Source organism: Lissotriton vulgaris, chromosome 4_1 (assembly GCF_964263255.1).
Source record: "Lissotriton vulgaris chromosome 4_1, aLisVul1.2, whole genome shotgun sequence".
NCBI classification, from domain to species: Eukaryota; Metazoa; Chordata; class Amphibia; order Caudata; family Salamandridae; genus Lissotriton; species Lissotriton vulgaris.
In genome coordinates, this window is record NC_141691.1 from 2,129,915,466 (window position 1) to 2,129,939,305 (window position 23,840).

The window sequence follows — 23,840 nt, forward strand, 5'->3', positions numbered from 1 at the left end:
GGGATCATCAGATCGAACTAGCGTCCCTCGAACACAGGCAGATTTCAGGGATTCTCCATCAGGAACATAATCTCTCCCACTCTAAGCCCGTTAGCCAGCTCTAGAAATCTACAATCTGAAGGCTGTTAGCTCAGCCCTATATGGCTCGGGACTAAGGGGGTGAGAGAACCTTGTAGCCCTTACCACCTCACAAAACAGGTTCCTAAGAAAAATCACTTGATTACCCCAGAGTACCCTAATGTGCCCATTATTAATTGATCTAGGTAAAAAATTGATTGCAGCAGTAGCCAAACTTCGCCCCCTCCTGTATTGGAAGAGTCTCTGGACCACACAAGAACTTGCAAGCTACGCAAAAGGTTTCCTAGAAATAATAAGGGCTGATATCTCACACAGTATCAAATAGCTATGGGCTTTTGGCGAATATATGCATGTTTTCGATTAGGCAGACCCTGAAAACTCTCACTTTACAACAAAAAAGGCGTTGAAGGCTAAGTACTCAGATTGGTTCCAGGTTAACAACATTAGGAAAAGGGAGTCACCTACCCTTACTAGCCGTTTCTTGGATCATAAAGCCACCCAAAGCAGGAATCTTACTGGGGAATAATAAATAAACCATTGGACCGTAAGTTGTACTTCCAGTTCAGGGTGGGAACGCTCCCGGAAAGATCATTTACTGCAAAAGCTCACGTTGGATCAACATGCCCGGGGTGCAGAACCTGGAGTGAATCCCTGGCCCACATCCTTTTTGTCTGTGTTGCTCATGCTGCCCCCCCGTCAGGCATGGTTGCTCCTAATCTGAAGGCTCCTGGGCTCGAGGCATGCAGCAGAAGCTGAACGCATTCTGCGGACCGACAGCTCACCGCCCATTGCAATAGCCATGGCAAAATTTCTAGGGTGGCCATGGACTTTGAGGGCCCGCCTAATAACCCAGAGCGAGAGTAAAAGCTGAGACGCTCTAAACTAATGATTATACCACTGAGTAGGTTACGGTGGAATATAGCGAGTGATCCACTGTGCCTTACATGGTTGCATATTGCAGAAACAAATTAATTCATAATGGTACAATATCTGATGATGAGTCTTGTATATATTTTAATTGTTTTTATGTTGTTCTCTACTGAGATTTTCATTATCAGGATAAGAGATCTCGCTATACTAGTAACACGACTAGCCCCCAAAGGAGGTTTGCTCAAGAGTGTAATCTACTATCCTAATCCATGAATCCCATCATTTTGGAATGTGAAGTAGTTTTATCTATGTGTTTTATTGTAGGTCTTTTATGACTCATTTGTTATATATTTAATTAATTTGTAATTTTGCGAAATGCTTTTATGATTGTAAATTGTTAAATAAAGCTGTTGAGATGGTAATATTGCGTTAACCTATTTTGGCGATGATTATCGCACGTCTTGAGAATATACCCCTCAGAGTACCCAAGACTATAGTTTTGATAGGGCTCACCATTTTTACAAGCACTGTCCTCTGGATTCCATCCCCAGACCAATGGGATTACTGAGAAAACTGAACAGACACTGGGGAAATGATTAAGATGTTTATGTAACGCAAATAGTGATAATTGTGTTTCATTGTTGCCATATGAAGGATTTGCTTTTAATCAGAGCGTACATTATGCCATTAAGGTAACTCGTATTTTTTGCATGCAGCGTTCTCATTCCATGATATTTCCTGATACATTGGCATACCCTACTTATGTTTCAGCAGTAGCAGAATTACTTCATGAACAAATCTCTTTTATGTGATATGCAACAGCAATCCAGCTACTGTCACATTAGTATTACCGTCTACCTAGTGGGTACATTCTACTTTTCATGTACCTCAGATCAAACCTTATGTCAAGGATGTGTGCGCTCAAAGTTCTCCTCCACCGCCTCCAGTGAGGATTGAAAAATAGTGACTTCTTGTTTCTTCAGCAGCAAGCTTCAATTTCTGGCCAGGTTGAAGAGGTATCCTATTTTCAGAAAAACTTGAAAACCAGGTAGTGTTGTTCATGCTCCTATTTTGGCTTGCAGGTTTTTATTGAGACATCCTGATAAACCCATATCTTTGAAAGGGAGGTACAGAGTTAGGTGGTAGAGTTTTGGGAGATTGCGCCCCAAACGCAGAGTGCACTGCAGGCTTCAAAAATGCATTACCTCTGCACCATGCCCATGGTGGGAAGTGTATTTTTTGGCCAGCAGTGTGCCTAAGGCCTCCGTGCGTTCTCTCCCATTCTTCTGCGGGAGTGGGTATGAGCGCCATTTTGATAATATCATATGGTCCCAATCCAAGATGGTGCCACAAAGTTCCAAACATAGTCTTGTCCAACCTAAAGATGCAGGTTAATGGTGGTTGGGAGTCACCTTCTACTTTCAGGTTAAGGGTATGCACTTGCTTTGTGTATTTTTGCTTTGAATTTTTTTAGCTAATTTGTGTTTTTCCTTGTAGTTAGTATTGCTACAGTGCCTTAAGTTCACCTCTGCCCTATTAACTTTTGGGAGGTTTTTTGGCTTTTTCCTCCTTCCGAGTGGTTTCCATCTGCAGGCACATGCCTGCTGATGGTATCCTGGCTACACTTTGCAAAGTGGCTTGGAAAGTAATCGCCCCCGCCTGCGCAGATGTTCTCCACGACCTCTGCATGATTCTCCTCCATTTACTTATTTCCCCCTAGTTCACTGCTCATCATGTGCTCCTCTACTTTCCTCCCTCCAAACTCCTGCTTTATTATTATTATTATTTTTAAAGTTTTTTTAGACTTGCTTGTGACAGGGCCCAGCACCTCACACTGGTACTGACTGGGCTTCTAGCTCCTTTCTCTTAGCCTTCACATGCAAACTGTATGTTCACTTTTGCTTTTGCTATTCCTTTCAAAAAGGGCAATCTACAATTTTTGGAACAATAAATTAACATTTCAAAATATCTGCTGGTGCTTCAGCAATCATTCACGTGCATTTTTGAGAAGGTCAACTTTGTGTTCACACAGATTGAGAAACACCAGCGACTATCAAGGGATGTTTAGTCTCATAAAAAACAACCATTTCAGGATGGCCGCCTACATGTGCACGTGCATTTGACGCACCAGCCGCCACCGCGGAATGCTTTGTAATGGATTTGCAGCCTTTTTTGATATTCTTTTTTCAAAATGTCAATGCAAACTAGCATTGGCAAAGTCAATCAATCAACAATGTTACTGCCTTTGCCAATGATTAGTCTTTTGCCTGATGCACGACCATGATGTGGTGGGTGGTCTTTCACCAGCACTGTCATTGGAGGTCTGGAGCTCTTGAAGGAAAGGAGGGATGGGGCAAACGCTGGCACCATCAATGACTCCGGCCTACGGAGAGAGACGTGAGGCTCACAGAGCAGACATCACCGGGTAGTGCGTTCCCATATGATCTCCTAATGCTGTCACTGTAGCGCTGGGAGAGATTACGGCACAGCAAAAAGTTTTCAATACCACAGACACACCTCAGAGTGTAATCAGTGCAAACATTCAAAATCCAGCAGTCAATCCTGGATCCAGACTAGATTTACCCAATCACTACTGACAAAAGTGAAACTTCAACGCTCCCGTCGGGTGACCTAAAATGTGAAAGATGTGAAAGACTCTTCAATATCTGATGGGCTGTCGAGGCACACTCCTCAACTGGGTCTCCTCTTACCTAAGCAAATGCTCCTAAATGGAGAAAAGGGGCAACTCGTACTTGAGACAAATCAATGTCCTCCAAATCTTGTTCCTCTTCCGAACCCTCTTTAACCTGTGCCAAGAACCACTATGTGTTATTTTCAGAAACTCAGGGATTCTCTTCCACCTCTATGCTAACGACACTCAAATATACACGAACATCTCTTCCCCTGTAGAACTTGCCCTCCTTTCAATCATGGTCCTAAAGATTCAGAACTGGATGTCTAACCATCATCTAAAATTCAACCTAACTAAAACAGAATTTCTTTGATCTCACCTCTACAAAGCAAAATCTCTGGTACAGGAGTGGATGGACAACTTTTTCGCCCTGCATGGCTGTCCCGCCATTTTCCAGAGTGCTGGATGACTTGGTATCACCTTTGACAATCATTTAAATCTCCATAGCCACATCACAGCCATGACCTAAAGTGCACGACACCTACTCATGCAGTGGTGGGGCGTCAGACAACTGATCCCGAACAAGACCTCAAAGCAGTGGTGCAGTCTCTCGTCCTCTCTAGACTTGATTACAGTATTGCCCTTCTCCCCGGCATTCCCAAAGTTCATATAGGCCCTCCGAGAGCAACTCTACATGCAGCACCGCGCTTCGTGATAGGTCTAAAGAAATGTGACCACCTTTCCCCGGCCCTATTAACCCTCCTATGGCTTCCCATTTAAGCTCAGGCCCAATTCAAAACAACCTGCATTACCCCCAGAGCGCTGCACTCCTGTTCACCCTCCTATCTAATTCAGAAACTAAAAACCTGCTGAGCAAATAGCGGTTGCAGAATTCCCAATTCCCTGCCCTTGGACCCCCCCACCTTCAGTCAAGAATGATACATGAGCCAGTCATTCTCTGGTAGTGCCACAAGAAACTAAAGCTCCTTTAACTCCCTCCCTTCAGCCAAAAAAATGCATAGCCACCTTCAAAAAGGACCTCAAGCTCCTCCTGTTTGACAACACTTGGGCTAATCATCCTCGACCGGACCGAAGTACTCTATCCAGGAGACAAACTACCTTCACTGTGAGTCACAACCATCGTAATCAATGCTTGAACCATGTACGTCCCTTGTCCAACGGCTGCATTTGTCCTGGTCGCAGCTTCCGATGCAATATGTCTGAACGTAATCATTGTAACTGTAACTTGTTGTACCCCCATATAATGCTACTGCTGCAAAGCGCTCTGATGCCTTTGGCCCATGTCAGTGCTAAATCAAACTACAGAAATAAAATAAAATAAAATAAATAAAGATGTGTAAAATAAGAAACGACTAAAAGAGTTGACCCAAAGCAAGAAATAACTAAAGAAGATCATTGGCTAGCAGGGCTGAACCAAAGAAACCATCGGTTGACGAGGCTGACCAAAGCAACCAACGTCTGACGAGGCTGAACCAAAGCAACCAACGGCTGACGAGGCTGACCAAAGCAACCAACGTCTGACGAGGCTGAACCAAAGCAACCAACGGCTGACGAGGCTGACCAAAGCAACCAACGTCTGACGAGGCTGAACCAAAGCAACCAACGGCTGACGAGGCTGAACTACAGCAACCAACGGCTGACGAGGCTGAACCAAAGCAACCAACGGCTGTTGAGGCTGAATCAAAGCCACCAACGGCTGACGAGGCTGAACCAAAGCAACCAACGGCTGACGAGGCTGAACCAAAGCAACCAATGGCTGACGAGGCTGAACCAAAGCAACCAACGGCTGACGAGGCTGAACCAAAGCAACCAACGGCTGGCGAGGCTGAACCAAAGCCACCAATGGCTGACGAGGCTGAACCAAAGCAACCAACGGCTGACGAGGCTGAACCAAAGCAACCAATGGCTGACGAGGCTGAACCAAAGCAACCAACGGCTGACGAGGCTGAACCAAAGCAACCAACGGCTGGCGAGGCTGAACCAAAGCAACCAACGGCTGACGAGGCTGAACCACAGCAACCAACGGCTGACGAGGCTGAACCAAAGCAACCAATGGCTGACGAGGCTGAACCAAAGCAACCAATGGCTGACGAGGCTGAACCAAAGCAACCAACGGCTGGTGAGGCTGAATCAAAGCAACCAACGGCTGACGAGGCTGAACCAAAGCAACCAACGGCTGGTGAGGCTGAATCAAAGCAACCAACGGCTGGTGAGGCTGAATCAAAGCCACCAACGGCTGACGAGGCTGAACCACAGCAACCAACGGCTGACGAGGCTGAACCAAAGCAACCAACGGCTGACGAGGCTGAACCAAAGCAACCAACGGCTGGCGAGGCTGAACCAAAGCCACCAATGGCTGACGAGGCTGAACCAAAGCAACCAATGGCTGACGAGGCTGAACCAAAGCAACCAATGGCTGATGAGGCTGAACCAAAGCAACCAACGGCTGACGAGGCTGAAGCAAAGCAACCAACGGCTGACGAGGCTGAAGCAAAGCCACCAACGGCTGACGAGGCTGAACCAAAGCAACCAACGGCTGGTGAGGCTGAACCAAAGCAACCAACGGCTGACGAGGCTGAAGCAAAGCAACCAACGGCTGACGAGGATGAACCAAAGCAACCAATGGCTGAAGAGGGCAGATCCTAAGCCCCTCTGTGTTCACTTTTCAAGTTATAACATAACATTTCAAATTCAAACCAGGGGCATTTTCCACTCAAATTTGGATGCATCAGACTTAAAAAAAAATGATTATTCCATCGCTTCCCTCTCTACACCACCAAGTTACTGATTAATATATTCATCATTTGTAGTTTTGAGCACCTTCCAAATATGCCTCCAAAAAATGGTCAACATTGCAGCATGACTATATCCCATCTTCTATTTTCAGAAACAGAAGCGGTGGCGTCCTACCATGCCCAGACCTCACTTCAAGTTCCTAAAGTTGGACTTCAAGGCAGATGTTGATTATATCCTTGCACCTCCGTACTCTCTAACACCAATCCCACTATCTCTAGTTTTCTGTCCTCTATGCTATCACTGCTGCAGGCGTGTGTGGGTTTGTATTTTCTGCATCATTATGGACTCGTCACATTTGCCAAATATTCATCCTACTGCTATGTAAGTTGTAGATATTAACAAAAAATGCAACTACCTCAAATAGATGAAAAGTTCATTAAAATGACTATATAAATCCAGGTGAAAACAAGGATATTGTTGTGAAAACAGCAGCTATTTAAAAAAGAAACCTGGAATTACAGAAAAATCTGAAAAATAATATTTTTTTTAAGGTCTGATGTCTTTCAGCCTGCCAGTGTGACACATACATTAAACACATGAAGGTATTCTTATGTCCCACAAGCTACTTTTAAATAAAATGATGTGCTCTTTGGAGGCATAGTGTAGCCTAACAGCATAAATGAAAATCAATTGTAAAATATATCCTATGTTAGAAAGAATAAAAGAGGGATGTGTCTTGTTACATGAAGTGTTCACTTGTCAGTTAGTTTTCTGCTGGGTTCATTCCCTGTGAATTTATTTCTTAATATGATCAACCCTCTCCTTCCCCCAAAAGAAGTAAAATGTCTCTAACTAATCTTTGGTTGCAGAAAAGCAGTAACCTCCTTCCAATGTCACTAAAGGTATCAAATGTTTCTCAAGGTTGTCAGCCATGTTTATACCAGCAAGGATTACACTGACAGGATTTTGAGAGACTCGGCTGCTCTTGTCATAGGTCCCGAGGATCAGCTTGTCCATTTCAAGATGAAGGTTTGAGGTGTCACAATCACCTCTTGTGGTTCTGATTAGAGGCCTCACAACGCTCCACCCCCTCCACTGGACTCTCTGATGATGGTCATCTTAATGTCCAGTCAGGAATTCTCCGGCCCGATGTGCACAGTGCCAGAGGGATCCCCCTGAGCTCGGATACTCCTGCACCGCAGGGGCTGCGGGGGCTATTGTCATGCCACTGCCTCCTTCCCACGTCACTAAAGGTTTGAGGTGTCACAATCACCTCATGTAGTTCTATATAGAGGGCTAACAACACTCCACCCACCTCCAGTGGGCTCTCTGATTATGGTCATCTGAAGATCCCGTCTGGAGATCTTATAGACCCCCTGTACCCATGCTCACATTGGAAGTCAGATCAAAGAGGGACCAATACAAGTGCAAGAACATGAGACACACAGGTTCATTGGTTAGAAGGACTTCGTCTGCAAGAGACTTTAATAGTGACTTTTATTTTTTAAATACTTGAGATTATCCATTGCAGAATTCATGAACACAGTATCAGGCGGTGTAAGTGAGATTTTGCAAAGGCAATTGATTGGGTCGAGAACACTCAGGTGGGAGAAGAGACGGTGTAAGGATGTGACAAAAGAGGGAGGCAATGGAGCTTGGAGGAGAGAGAGAGAGGCATCAGGGCCAGGGGAACCATGAGAGAGACACGTGACCTGGAGCAAGAGAGAGGAGGACATGTCAAGGGTGAATCCTGTTGATGGTGGTTGCAGACGCTGGGGCCTCTTCACTCTCCTTGGAGTTAGAGAGCGCATGTGAAGACCGCCTGGTCCTTGGTGACCAGCCAGAGCCGGCCCAGATCTTCTGCCACGTGTCGGAACTTGAGTGATTTGTAGTCCATCTCATCCCAGCCTGTTCCAACAGGGTTATCATTGCTGATTCCAGCCCTAAGAAGAGGTCAGAAGATGATTGTTGTAGAGACCTCCTGGCACAGAATCAACAGTTACAGTAGATGAACCATCAGGACAACTCAAGCCCTCATCCACCCCACAAGAGGCTGCTCCACCTGGCTACAGACATTTGGCATGCCACATACCAGGAGAAGGATACTCTGCAACAAAGCCCCAGAATCAGCAAAGATAATAAACACACATTGTACCCAAATGATCTGTGTAAAGAGTTTGAAACATTAATATCCATCAAATTAACAATTTTCTGAAACTGAAAGTGATGCTGAGTGGATGTCCTGATGCCCACGTGGCTGTGTAATCAATTGCTGCATTCCATCTGGGCATGGCGTGTTTTGCTATCTGAGGTCATGGTGGAAACATTTCAGAGATATGTGGGATCAGACATTACTGCAATGTGTATCCTTTCAATATGGTAATCGTTGTATAGAAAACAAAGAGTCCACTTCACCAACGAAACATCTACGTGACAGAGCTGGTTAGATATGGACATATGGGGGGGTACAAGGAATGACTGACAGACTTACATAATGTCCACTACATTATTTTTATGGTAAAAGGTAAGATCTTTCTCAATAACACTTAAGAAACACTTGTGAAATTATTAGTGAAAACTCCTGGTGAAATGATGTAATGCAATTGTGTCATAGCACAATTGGCCAGGTCAATCCACAGTCAATGCAGTGCACAATGTTATGTCTACCAGCATAACACAGGACGCTGTGTGTTATAACAGAAGATATCGTACGACTGATAATAGAGCATCTGTAGAAGGAGGTGGTGCTGCCAGATATGCTATCGGCTCTTCTTAGGGATATTGCATGATCAATAGTAATAGAACATCTATAAAAGGGGGTAGTGTCGCAGGATATGCTACAGCTATCCTTGAGGGATAATATATGATCGATAGTAATCGAACATGTATAAATGGAGGTTATTTTCCAGGATGTGCTAGCGACTTTTCATGAAGGATACATAATATATGATCAATAGTCATAAAACTTCTATAAAAGGGGGTATTGTCGCAGGATATGCAAGCAACTCCTCCTTAGGGAAATTATATTATCGATAGTAAAAAAACATCTAAAAAAGGGGGTAGTGTCGCAGAGTATGCTAGCGACTCCTCCTTAGGGAAATTATATGATCAATAGTATTAAAAGATCTATAAAAGGGGGTAGTGTCGCAGGATATGCTAGCAACTCCTTCTTAGGGAAATTATATGATCGATAGTATTAAAACATCTATAAAAGGGGGTAGTGTCGCAGGATATGCTAGCGACCCCTCCTTAGGGAAATTATATGATAAATAGTAATAAAACATCTGTAAAAGTGGGTAGTGTCGCAGGATATGCTAGCAACTCCTTCTTAGGGAAATTATATGATCGATAGTAATAAAACATCTATAAAAGGAGGTAGTGTCGCAGTATATGCTAGCGGCTATCCCTGAGGGATAATATATGATCAATAGTAATAGAACATGTATAAATGGAGGTTGTTATCCAGGGCGTGCTATTGACTATTCATGAAGGATATTATATGATCAAAGTAATAGGAAATCTATAAAAGGAGGTGATGTCGCAGGATATTCCAGCTGCTCTTCCTAGGGATATCATATGATCGATGTTAATAGGACATCAACATATAAGGAGGTGAACTATGAGAAACCGAACAGGAACACGGCCCACGAGGAGTACCCAGCAGCGCTGCACTTTTTACTGAGAACTTAGCATCTTGTTTTAACAACTGAAGTCGTACCCGACTCCAGGTTGTTCGATTTGGCATGAAGGCCTTTTAGATCATACTATTATCACATGTGCCCAACTCCGCATATACGGAAGATTTCTTCATCTACCATCGGATGTCTGACAGAAGACCGGGTTAATTAACAGTTACCACACACAGGGAGTGGAGGCCTCTTCCCTGTTTATTCTCCATTCACGGTCACGGGCCCGGCTGGGTCGGAATTATCACCAGCTGAGTGACCTTCTGTTATGATACAGCCTTATATAGCCCTGAGGATTGGCAATAGCGATGAAACACGTGTCGGCTGGCTGTTTTACATAATAAAGGACTCCATCGGACCACTCTCCCACTGGAGATTCCTACATTTCTCTGTCGCTTTGTTTAATTTTTATGACTATTGAATGTTACATAACATGTGATCTACTTTTTTGAGTGCATTGGGTAAACCCCTTATTTCATATAAGGAGGTGATGTTGAAGGATATGCTAGTGGGTATTCCTGAGAGAAGTTATGTGATTGATAGTAGTAGGACATCTATACAGATATTCCTAAAGATTTATACAAAGTTTACTCCCCTCTCTTGGTTAGCCACTCTCACCTGATCTCAAGTGAGGTTTTTTATTATGAGGCAGAAGATCTTAAGGTGGGACTCAATGATGGTAAATTTCTGGAGATAGTCTTGTCCCTCGATCTCACACAATGAATCCATCCTCTTAGTCGTGACTCGGGTCATATCCTGGATATAGTATGGACATGTAATATTGAAGTCACCAGACTCTTTTTTCATTTTGTACGTGGTCTGACCGTTCCATTTACTTGCAGCTACAGATTGGTGTTATTTCATCGAATGCCCAATAAAAGCGACGCAACAGTGGCAATATTTTAACCCCCTAGAAATGTCAAAAGCACTATCTGACTGTCCTTATGACACCCTCTCCCTAGCTCAAGATATTGACTATGGCTTCTCAAGCTGGCTTAATGATGCTCTTGTTCAACCAGTCGCTCTGACTAAGACGTAGGCTAGGCGAAGCCGTAATCCGGCCTCTGGGTGTAATTTTGAATTTACACTCACAAAGACTGATCTACTCCACTTAGACTGACAAAGGGACAGAAACTATCAAGACCTCACTTCTCATCAGTGGCTTTGAGCTGCATGTTTCTGTGACCTCATGTCCCATAAGTGGTGTTGAGCTGCATGTTTCCATGACCTCCTGTCTCATCAGTGGCTTTGAGCTGCATGTTTCTATGACCTCATGTCTCATCAGTGGCATTGAGCTGCATGTTTCCATGACCTCGTGTCTCATCAGTGGCTTTGAGCTGCATGTTTCTGTGACCTCACTTCTCATCAGTGGCTTTGAGCTACATGTTTCCATGACCTCATGTGCCTTCAGTGGCTTCGAGCTGCATGTTTCTGTGACCTCACTTCTCATCAGTGGCTTCGAGCTGCATGTTTCTGTGTTCTCATGTCTCATCAGTGGCTTTGAGCTGCATGTTTCCATGACCTCATGTGTCTTCAGTGGCATGGAGCTGCAGGTTTCTGTGACCTCATGTCTCATAAGTGGTGCTGAGCTGCATGTTTCCATGACCTCATTTGTCTTCAGTGGCTTTGAGCTGCATATTTCTGTGACCTCATGTCTCATCAGTGGCTTTGAGCTGCATGTTTCCATGACCTCATGTGTCTTCAGTGGCTTCGAGCTGCATGTTTCTGTGACCTCACTTCTCATCAGTGGCTTTGAGCTGCATGTTTCCATGACCTCATGTGTCTTCAGTGGCTTCGAGCTGCATGTTTCTGTGACCTCACTTCTCATCAGTGGCTTTGAGCTGCATGTTTCCATGACCTCATGTGTCTTCAGTGGCATGGAGCTGCAAGTTTCTGTGACCTCATGTCTCATAAGTGGTGTTGAGCTGCATGTTTCCATGACCTCATGTGTCTTCAGTGGCTTTGAGCTGCATATTTCTGTGACCTCATGTCTCATCAGTGACTTTGAGCTGCATGTTTCCATGACCTCATGTGTCTTCAGTGGCTTCGAGCTGCATGTTTCTGTGACCTCACTTCTCATCAGTGGCTTTGAGCTGCATGTTTCCATGACCTCATGTGTCTTCAGTGGCTTCGAGCTGCATGTTTCTGTGACCTCACTTCTCATCAGTGGCTTTGAGCTGCATGTTTCCATGACCTCATGTGTCTTCAGTGGCATGGAGCTGCAGGTTTCTGTGACCTCATGTCTCATAAGTGGTGTTGAGCTGCATGTTTCCATGACCTCATTTGTCTTCAGTGGCTTTGAGCTGCATATTTCTGTGACCTCATGTCTCATCAGTGGCTTTGAGCTGCATGTTTCCATGACCTAATGTGTCTTCAGTGGCTTTGAGCTGCATATTTCCGTGACCTCATGTCTCATCAGTGGCTTTGAGCTGCATGTTTCCATGACCTCATGTGTCTTCAGTGGCATGGAGCTGCAGGTTTCTGTGACCTCATGTCTCATAAGTGGTGTTGAGCTGCATGTTTCCATGACCTCATGTCTCATCAGTGGCTTTGAGCTGCATGTTTCCATGACCTCATGTTTCTTCAGTGGCTTTGAGCTGCATATTTCCGTGACCTCATGTCTCATAAGTGGCTTTGAGCTGCATGTTTCCATGACCTCATGTGTCTTCAGTGGCATGGAGCTGCAGGTTTCTGTGGCCTCATGTTTCATCAGTGGCGTTGTTACATGTTCCTATATCCTCATGTCATATCAGTGTCTTTGTGCTGCATGTTTCCCTGACATCCACTCTCATTAGTGGCTTTGAGCTGCATGTTTCTGTGACCTCATGTCTCATCTTTTTTTTTATTTTTTTTTATTTTATTGGAGTTCATGGTGCAATGAAAAAATACATAATTAACCACAAGCAAGGTATAAGAACGTCTAATACACTTACATAATCACTCAGAAATAAACAGCTAAAAACACATTTTTTGACGTGGGGATAAAAAAAAAATACTACAGAGGGTCTATCAATAAATATAACAATATAGTACATTTCAAGTTCTTATTTTGTCCTCCAGACATTTCTTAACCGGGGCCCATAATCGTCTTCCATCTCTCGTTTTTCAACGCCTTTAAATTCATAGAGACAGGACTCAATATTATAATACCCAAAAATCTGGAGATCCACATTTGAAAAGAGGGGGCTGTAACATCCTTCCATCCGGCCGAGATTAAGATTCTAAGCACAGTGACCGACATAAAAACCAGAGCAGCCTCATCCTCTGTTAAAACTAATTTAGAATCTGAGCCAAATAACATCAGTGTTGGGGATAGATCGATCTTATGACCTAGCAGCCCCTCCCAAAATTTTGTTATTCCATCCAGGACAGGGGCCAATCGCTCACAAGTAGCAAACATATGTAATAAGTCTGCTTGCCCCTTATTGCATCTCGGGCAGCAATTATCATTCCTAACACCCCAGGCAAATAGTTTGGCCGGTGTGTGATACAGATTAAAAACTGTTTTAAAATGTTGTGCCCGTAGGTTGGACGCCCGAAAGATCTTTTTATTTAGCCATAATGCTAGGTCCAAATCTACATCCGGGTTTCCCAGTTTGTTTGCCCAGTCACTTTCTACTTTTCCTACGTCATCCTGTAATCTGGACGCCAGCATGTTATAAACCTCTTTTATCTTCCTACATCCTCTTTCCATGCCCTCAACCACAGGGAAATCTACCAGGGATTTCAGTTTGGGCCTGCAAGCCTGTATGATGCCCGAAATTTGGCCATATATGAGCCACTGATTTTCAGGGAGGCCATAACTTCTTTGCAAGTCCTCAAACCCACTAATCTTGTCTCCTACCATTAGGTCTCCTATAGTCTTAACCCCTAAGCCCTTCCAAATTTGTAGGTTCCCATCATTACTCAGCTGAGGAAAAAGGCTCGAATTTTCCAAAAGAAGAGAGGGGTTAATTTTAGGGACATGAAAGAATTTTAAGATTGATTTCCAAACTTGCCATGCCCTCAGTAGGGTCTTAAATCGTGCCTTCCTATAGAACCTATATTCTAGTTCCGTCAGCAATAGGCCCATTGCTTTCCCCCCCATCAGCATTTTAAGATTGGAGGGGGACCCTGACTGTCTACAATAGTCGCGCCTGTATCGCATTTAAACAGAATTGACATCTGGATCAGGAGACAAGCCGAATGGTACAGTCTCAGGTTCGGGAGTGCCATCCCACCCCTTTCCCACGGAAGGGACATAAGGGTCGTTGATCGTCTAACCTTACCATACCGCTATATGAACCTAATAAAGGCAGACTCTAATTTCTTCAGAATTTTCTCCTTAATATATAGGGGAATGGCTCTAAATAGATGTAGTACCCTAGGAAACATCACCATTTTTAAGACGTTTACCCTCCCAACCAGAGAGAGATGAAGGACATCCATCCTTTTCAGTTCCAGCTCTATAGATTTAATAAGGAGGGGTAGTTCTCTTCCACTATCTTACCCACTAAAGCATTAATCTTTACCCCTAAATATATAGCTGAATCGACATACCTTAAATCGGGCCTTGGTATATTCTTGGAGCAGATTATTTGGGTTTTGGATTCATTCAAAAGATATCCAGAGCCTTGACCGAAAACTTTAGCCATCTGTACCAATTCCGGGAGTGCCTGCTGCGGGTTTATTGTGATTACCGCCAGGTCATCAGTGTAGGCTAAAATCTTGTTTTCGTAGCCATTATAGATCACTGGAGCTATTCTAGGGCACTCTATGATTTTCTGAATAAGAGGGTCAATGTACACAGCGAATAGTATGGGCGAGCAGGGGCAACCCTGCCGTGTCCCTCTACTTATCTTAAACTTATCTGATTTCTCTCCCATAACCGTAATAGTTGCCATTGGATCTATATACATAGCTTTAATAGCCCTGATGAAATTCGGACCAAAACCTCTCCCGGCCACAATGCTCCAGAGAAAGCTCCACCCCACCCAATCAAAGGCTTTTTCTGCATCGAGCAGGATCATGGCTATCTCTCCCCCCACGGCTTCCTGGGCATCAAACAAAGTTATCGCTCTACTGGTATGATCTGTCGTACCACGCCCAGGAACAAAACCATGTTGCTACAGGGAGACTAGACCGCCTAAGATCCTGCCCAACCTCTTTGCCCAGATCTTTGAGTATAATTTAGTGTCTGCATTTATTAAGGATATAGGCCGATATGACCCTGGTTTCTCGGCTGGTTTACCTTTCTTATGAAAGACTATAACATTAGTTTCTTCCCACGAGTCCAGGACCACCCCTGAATACAGTATCCCATTAAATAGATCTACTAAAAGAGGAACAATCACTTTTTCTATTGCTTTATATACCTCCAAGGGGAGACCATCAGGGCCTGAAGCTTTGCCTGGCGCTAACTCTCGCAGGGCAGATAACACTTCATCAAACGTTATATGCTTATCAAGGGCGGTTCTTGTTGAGTCATCCAAACGAGGTCCATTGTCAATAGGTCCCTCCTCCTGATCATTATTGAAGGGATCCTCCTCATATAATTTCTGATAGTATTTTTTAAACACCAACAGAATGTCCTTTATCTCTGTATATGTTATCCCTTCCTCTTCTATACACACAATCACATTCTTTGATCTTTCCTGTCTAATCCGAAGAGCAAGTGCTCCGCCAGCTTGCTCTCCCGTTTCGTACCTCTTTGCCCTTGAGGATTGATACTCCCAGATTGCTTTCTGTGTAACCTCTTTCTGCAATGCCGCATTTACTGCCTGCAGAACCCCCTGACTAGCCTCACTATTACTGCCTGAAGCAATATCCTTTACATGTTGTTCTTCTGCCTTAACCAATTTATCCATTAATTCCTCTACTGCGCTCCTATCTTCTCTTCTAAGCCTGGCGGCACAGCTGATAGTTTTTCCTCTCAGCGCAGTTTTAAAAGCCTCCCAGACCCCGTTCCTAGAAGTGCTATATCGATTTACCGCAAACAATTCTCCAGCCCATGTATTCAGCTGATCAACAAATCTACTATCTGCCAGCAGCCTTCTTTCAAAAGTCCAGTTTGTCTTAGACCGCTCTAACCCTCCCATAGCATAGTTTAGCACCAGTGGGTTATGATCTGAAATAACCCTTGGGAGTCTACATATCTTTACTTTTTCGGATTCTAAAACAGAGACAAAAAACATAATCCAATCTTGAGTATCTCTGGGCTGGATTAGAGAAGTATTTATAGCCTGCATTTAGGCATTCTTTAGCTCTCCATAGACCCTGAAGCCCATGAGAAGCTAACATAGCTTGTAGCACCTTAAAAACTCTGGGTTTTCTCCCCTGATACGATATGCCCATCCCCCATTCAGATGAGATATTTAAATCTCCTGTGAAAACCAAAGGAATGGGCCAATTTGCAAGCTCTGTTTCTAGAAAATCGTAAATTTCAGGGTCGTCCTCATTAGAGCCATATACCGAACAGATAGTTAGACCTAATTCCATCTCGATAATCCCCCATCTTCCATTACTATCTACTTTCACTTTCCTCGCTTTCCCTAAGCTTTTCCTTCCTAGAATGGTGACCCCCCCTAATAGTTGATGTTTGAGTTGTAGAGGCTAATAATTCAAAACCATTTATGGAAAGCAAATTTCTCTTAGACCAAGGGAGGTGGGTCTCTTGTAAACAGAGAAGATCTATTCTATTATGTTTTACCACATATGCTAATTTCTGTCTTTTCCTCCAATCGTTTAATGCCCCACGTTCATTGTACAAATATTAATGCATGCCATCGAATTGAGTGTAGTAACCTATATCGAAAATCCTTTCAGAAATCTTTTTCCTTGCTGGCATCAATTGACAATTACCAATTCTGCACCATTCCCTCCTTTTTCCAGTTTTTGCCTTATTCTCACCCACCCTTCCCCCTCCCTTTCCCACTCCCCCCTCCCCCCTGAAAGCCCCCTCCCCCCTCCAATCCATGAGGCATCCTGGGACCGAGGGGCCCCAGGTGTGGACAACCGAGTGATCCGAGCATCACCGCTTGCTTGATCGCCTGAGATATCAAGAGTCTTTAACCATATAACAGTTCGGCTGGTTATCTTTCCCCCTCCTATTTTCTTAGTTCAGAGAGTTCATGCAGATAAGCTTCTGCTTGGATTTTGCTTGTAAAGTTCCTTGATGTTCCTTTGTAGAGTACTCGTAGGAGTGCTGGATTTAGCAGATAGACGGTTGCTCCAATCTTCTCAAAAGGAGTAAAGAGTTGTCTCAACCTCCATTGGCGTTCAACAGTTGCTTGCGCAAAATCCGGGTGGACAAAGAACTTGTTTCCTAGATATTCTTTTCTGCTCGTTGGTCTAGCCAGGTCGTAAATTGCTTCTCGTAAAAGAAAGTTTCCGAAGCTGACCAGAATAGCTCTTGGGTACTGATTTTCTTTTCTAGGTCTCTTAGGGAGTGTCAGAGGAAAGCGATGAGCACGATGAACTTCTCGTTCCAATTCCAATTTTGAGAGTTCAGGCATGGAAGACTTTAAGAGGTTGACAATATACCAACATCACTTCCCTCTGCCACTTCTGCAATTCCTAAGAATCGGAGGTTATTTCGTCTTCCCCGATTCTCAAGGTCCTCCATCTTTATCATTAGGTCTTCGATAATTGCAGTTTGAGACTTTTCTCTACCTTGAAGTTTGATGACATCGGCTTCTAGGTTTTCTGTGCGGCTCTCCACCGAGGCCATTCTATCGACTATCTCCGTGCAGGTGTTATCTACCTTCTGGATAGCACCTTGGAGTTGTTGAATCGCTTCATGATTTCTTTGACTATACTTTTTAACATCTGAATGAAAATCCTTAATGGTCCTCAGGACCTCACTCAGTGATGGTTCTGCAGACCCTCCTAGTTTGTCTGTATCATGAAGTTGTGGTTTCTCCTTGCTCGTTCCAGCTGCCCCATTTTTAGGATTTTTCGGTTCTATGTCTCCCTTGAATGTTTATTTATTTATTTATTTATTTATTTGTGGGATTTTTAATGCGCAGCTACTACCCTGAGGTGTCTAGGCGCAATGAGATACTCTAAGATACAATAGTCAGGACACGATCTTATTGATTGAAGAGCCAGGTCTTCAAAGCCTTGCGGAAGCCAATGAGGGTTGGCGCAGTTTTATTGTCTAAGGGGAGTGAGTTCCACAATATGGGGGTTGCTACCAAAAATCGTCTGTCGCCCCATGTAGCCGTTCTTGTACAGGGTACAGACAGTAGACAGCTTGCTGCTGATCTTAAATTTTTTTTAGGAATATACACCTGAAATGCCTCCTTTAAGAACTTCGGTCCAGTCTGATGGATAGCCTTATAGGCGATGCAAAGAGCTTTGAATTTGATCCAGCTCTCCACTCTTAGCCAGCGGAGATGGCGTATGGCTGCCGAAGTGGAGTGGCGTCTGGGTATGTTGAGCAGGATCCGTGCTGCCATATTTTGGACAGATTGAAGCTTATTCAGGATGCATTTATGCGTGTTGAAAAAGAGAGCATTTCCATAGTCAAGCTTGGAAAACACTAAGGTGGTAATCAGTGTTTTTCCTGCTGATGCTGGTAAATACGGCAGGAGTTTTTTTATCTTTTTCAGCATGAAGAATGCAGCAGAAACCACCTTGTTGACATGATATTCAAACGATAGCTTATTATCAAAGATCACTCCCAGATTCCTGACCTTGGTAGCTGGGACCGGGGGAGGGCCCATCTGACTGGGCCACCATATCGGGGACCACTCTGGGGAAATATTACCGAAGGTCATAACCTCAGTTTTCTCCGCATTAAGTTTTAAACAGTTACTGTGCATCCATGATTGTACATCCAGTAACCCCTCCTGAAGCTTAGCTGCTACCACTGGGCCGTTCTTATGCACGGCCAGCACAAGCTGGGTGTCATCTGCGTAGGTGGTTAAACGCATCTCATGAGATTTGATGACTCTCGCCAAGTCTGCGACATAAATGTTAAAGAGCGTAGGACTTAACGAGGATCCTTGAGGGACCCCACAAGGCAGTTCAGACGTCGGTGAGTAATGGTTACCCAGTTTGACTGCCTGCTTACGGTTAGCTAAAAAAGAAGCTATAAGATCTTTGGCCAGATGGTTAATCCCAAGGGCTGCGACACGGTCGACCAAGATGACGTGGTCGACCGTGTCAAAGGCCGCCGACAGGTCCAACAGAATAAGCACTGCCGCTCCTCCAGAATCCATGATGTCTCTGATTTCATCGGAGGCCTTTATCAGTGCTGTCTCAGTTCCGTGTCCCCTCCGGAACCCAAACTGAGTCTCATCCAAGAGTTTGTTTTGCTCAATAAACTCTGAAAGCTGTTGGTTCATAATGGCCTCTACGATTTTAGCCGGGAAGGGAAGGCAAGCAATAGGTCTATAGTTGGCCGTAATTGTGGGGTCTAGAGAAGGCTTCTTAAGCAAAGGTTTGACAATGGCCTTCTTCCAGGTCTCAGGGTAGACACCGGTTTTGAAGATGGAATTACAAATATCGGTGAGAGGCTGAGTTATGGTATTATGTAATTGATTCGTTATGGTAGGAGGACATGGATCAAGCGGAGAGCCGGATTTGATCTTAGCAACAAGCGTGCTGACCTGATCTTCAGTGACTGACTGAAACTGAGCAAGGAAAGGGTGAGTAGGCACTAGATGAGTGGATGGATCAATGGTTCTTCCCACCGGTTCTTTGGAAAAAGTGGAATAGATATCCATCACCTTAGTGGTGAAGAATGTAGCCAGTGAACTACAAAGTTCCTGCGAATTCTCAATTACGGGTCCAGCCAGAGGATTAGAGAGAGAGCTCACCACTTGAAACAGCCTCCTGGCTGAGTTCTGTGCTTGCTCAATTTGACCAGTTTAAAAAGAGATTCTTTTGCGTAATGACAGCTTTCTTGTATATCGCTAACGCATTTTTATAGACTTGCTTAGCGCAGGGGCTATAGTGCTTTCTCCAACGCCTTTCTAAATTTCTGCAATACTGACGTTGGAGTCGCAACTCCTCTGTATACCACTGGGCAGATGGAGTAGCTCTATTTAAGCGATAGAATTTTTCAGGTGCAACTTGATTAGCTGCCTTCAGGATCCAATCCTGAAAATTAGTGGACATAATTTCAGGGTCTCATGAACTTTCCGGGACTGATGACATTAGGAGATTATTGAGGTGTGGAATGTCCGCGTTTTCCACATCCGCGTCCCTATTGACGACCGGACTTTGGTCTGAGAGGGTTTGGAGGGTAACGATTGAATCCTGAAAATAATAGCTTGGTGGTCAGACCATACCAAAGGTAGCACCGCTGACAAATCAATGCCAGGATTATTGGTGAAAAAGCCATCCAGTGTGTGCCCGGCATCATGCGTAGGGCCCCTCACCAGCTGCTGCATTCCCATTACCGGCATATCAGTGATGAGTTGGGCTGTGTCTTTATTTTCAAGGTTTTCAAGAGGGAAATTAAAATCCCCAAGAATCGTATAGTCCGAGGATCCTATTGCTAATTCAGTGATTTCTGTGAGTGCAGCTAAAAATTTAGTACGAGGACCCGGTGGCCTGTACACATGTCCCTTTGAAGGCTTGCTTCTGCGTGAGATTAATAACAAACGCGAAAGCTTTGCAAATAGTGCTTTGAATGGGCTCAAATTTTGCGCGATAGGTGTCCTTGTGAATAATGGCTAAGCCTCCACCTCGCCCCGAGATTCTGTCTTGTCTGGCCACACAGTAGCCTTCAGGGGTGGCCAGAACAAAATCAGGGCCCGATGCCTCATCTCCCCAGGATTCCGTAATAAAAAGAATGTCCAGTTCCTGGTTAAGAATACACTCCCTGATATCCAAACTGTGTTGGGGGAGAGAACGTGAATTAATCAGTGCTGCTCTATAATACTGTTCAACTGAGAGCGGGGCACTAGTGATTACAGGTGAGTACGATGTGGTGTTCATCGCGGGCAGAGGAGGTGGAAGGGTAAAAGCGCAGCCTATACATGATGTGGGTGTAGATGTCCTGTATTTAAAGGGCGGTACTACTTGGCAAGACCTACCCAAACCTGGGTTCAGCTCTCTCAGCTGTGCGGAAGTGTAAAATAGGGTTGATGAAGCATCTTGGGTGGCAGCAGGACCAGGGGTGGTGGCCCTGGGCCCGGATCTGGCTCGGACGGGCGCAGACGGGCTTGTCTTAGGCGCGTCTTCGGCGCGCGCCCGCTGCGCATCCTAAGCGAGCGAGGACTAAATAGCTCTCTCCCGGAAGTGGAGAAGAGCTAGAACGCGCCCGACCCAGCCCCAAGATGGCGGCTGGTGCTCGTGGACGGCTCCGAGTGCCCTATTCCCTCCGCTCTGGCGGGTCGGGTAGGTGCTGTGGTGTGTGTGCAAATAAGCAAGGATCAGTGCAACAATTAAATCTTAACGCTAGTAATTTTAAAAAGTAGGGGTCAGACTCTTCCGGAGGGGTCTAGGTTTTTTCTTTGCTTGGTCCTGGTTACTCCCCTGATCCGTTGTTTCGTCATCTAATGGTTTATGAGATTTTCGAAATTTGGACTTCTTCTTCTCCACTTTCTTTTTTGATGCTGAGTCTCGACCCGGTTCATTATTATTCTTTATATCGGTTGCTCCCAGGTTGGTGGTTGGTGAGTTTTTGTCCTCGCTGACCGCACTTGTGCCTCCAATTTCACTTTCAATTTCGCTCGAAATTGAAACGCCGGTTTCGTAGATTTCAGAGTTAGATTCCTCAGACAAATCTTTGCCCCCTGTTTCTAATCTTTTATCTTCGGCTATGGTTTGTGCGTTAGTGTGCACATAGTCCCGTTCTTGGCCAATTGGATCTATGGCCATTTCCGCTATTTCTGCACCTGTGCTAGTTAGGTTTGGATTTATTCCATCGCTTCCATCGCTGGGGGTCTTATTCTTCATTAGGTCTTTTAGCTTTCCATTATTGTTAATAATACTGCTACTATCGTCTCCCTTATTTCCTTCCTTCAGTGATTCATTTGAGAGCGGTATAAATATGTTGGATATCCTTGGTTGTGTTTCATCACACAGACCCGTTAGCTTTGCTGCGGCTTTCAAGTTTTTAATGGTTTGTACTCTTTTAGCTTTCTTAAGCAGAAGTTCCATCTTCTCATCAGTTTGGTCATCGGATTTCTCTTCTTTGGGGTTACATTCATTTAGCTGCTCATTTAGCTGCCCTTGTTTCTTCTGTTTACCCCTTTAGCCATCTTTCTCCTTCCCCTTCTCCTTCTCCTTCTCTGCATTTTTCAGGGCATTTTTGCTTTGGCTTTTACTTTTCTCCAAGTTGTTTTTATGTTTTACTTACTTTGCTGGTACCCTCCATACTGTCCTTTCCATTTTTGGCATCCTTAACTTCTTGTGCCTTCAATCCTCTAGTTTCTGGTCTTCTAGTGGAGCCGTTATTCTTTTGTTGGTAACTTATCGGCTGTTTTAAGCCACTTTCATGATCCGTTTTTTCCGCGTTTTTGCTGGTACTTTAGTTGCCTCATTCTCCTCATTTACCTCAAACATTCCGTTAGCTTCATTAGCTTCATCCTCTGAAAGCACCTTGCTCACAGATTTGCTCGAGCCTATTTCAGACATTTTCAGTACTATCCGCACTGTTAGCGCTTGCGCTTGAGTTTGCGTGCGTGGTGCTGTTGCCGTAGAAGCTCCAACAAAATCCTTGCAGCTGGAAAAACCTGTATAAGTATTATCCCACTCTTGTATTCCCTTAAAGATGAGCTTTAACGCAATCCCTTGTGAATTTGCTCTCTGCTCAGGCTGGATTAGCTTTTGCAGCAGTCTATGCTTATTTTATTTATTTTTACATATTTTTATGTGTGGGTTCTCCTTATGCCTACTGCCTCTCCCAGGTTCCCTTGAGACAGTAATAGCTTGCAGTGTGCACATGTAGACAACCAGAGAGGGAAAAAGTGCCTTACTCCACAACTACAAGAAGAAAAACTTATTTATTTTTTATTTTATTTTTTTGGCAGTCTATCGATGTTTATTGATGCTCCCTGGGCCCTGAGTACTGGGGCGTGGTTATCCCACTATCAACGATGGCAGGTAGTGCTCCGATGAAGCCCCTTACATTACATTTCAGACTGCCGTCTAGATGGAAGCAAGCACAGCACCCACTGCAGTGCATATAGAGGTCAAGAGCCAGAAAAGGTCGAAGCGTTTTCAACAGACGCTCCAAAATCTCACAGTGAGTGCAAAAACCAGAGCTGTGCCGTGAAAAACTCAAGGGATCGAACAGCAGAGGAAAGTGAAGAGAATGGGGAAAATCGGGAGGAACCATCCATGCATCAGACGCCTCACTCCCCGCAAAACAGCACACAGCTGCTCGTCATCCTCTCGGTGCATACGACTTTCAGGTCAGGATAGGGACTGACAGCTTCTGACGCCAGCTGCACTACTACCGCCACAGTAATCCAGCGCACAGGCTCCGGTGCTCCAGAAATCAGGTGATCCACTGCAATCCAGCGCTCCGGTGCTCCTGTGCCCCAGCAAACCACCTCTCACCGCCTCTCACCTGCCGCACCACTGGGTCCCCGGGCCTCCGGTAAGAGTTTTTTTTTTCTCCCCCAGCTGCTAGTTGCTCACGTCCAAATTATTCACAATGCTCACAATGCTCGGGGGGGGGGGGGTGGTATTACTCCGCTCTTCGCTGTCCTGAAATCAACAGTCAGCCATAAAGGTAGCTCTGAGGTCCTCAAAGCGACTGACGCGACTTCTCACTCTGACGCCATATTGCCTCCGCGCCAAATAATTCCTTCAGCATTCAGTGTACTGATTCACATGTCCCGACCTCATGTCTCTTCAGTGGCTTTGAGCTGCAT

At 44.7% G+C, this 23,840-nt stretch overlaps 1 protein-coding gene across 1 annotated transcript in view; it reads right to left on the reverse strand.

Annotated features, from left to right (window-relative positions):
* Window positions 1–7,788: 7,788 nt before the first annotated feature.
* LOC147725204 (fish-egg lectin-like) overlaps window positions 7,789–23,840 on the reverse strand; it is an 80,325-nt gene continuing 64,273 nt past the window's right edge. Inside the window, exon 3 of the mRNA XM_086967131.1 lies at window positions 7,789–8,280. Within this exon, the coding sequence (XP_086823257.1) occupies window positions 8,136–8,280 (145 nt within the window). The 3' untranslated portion in view covers window positions 7,789–8,135. The remainder of the gene's footprint in view (window positions 8,281–23,840) is intronic.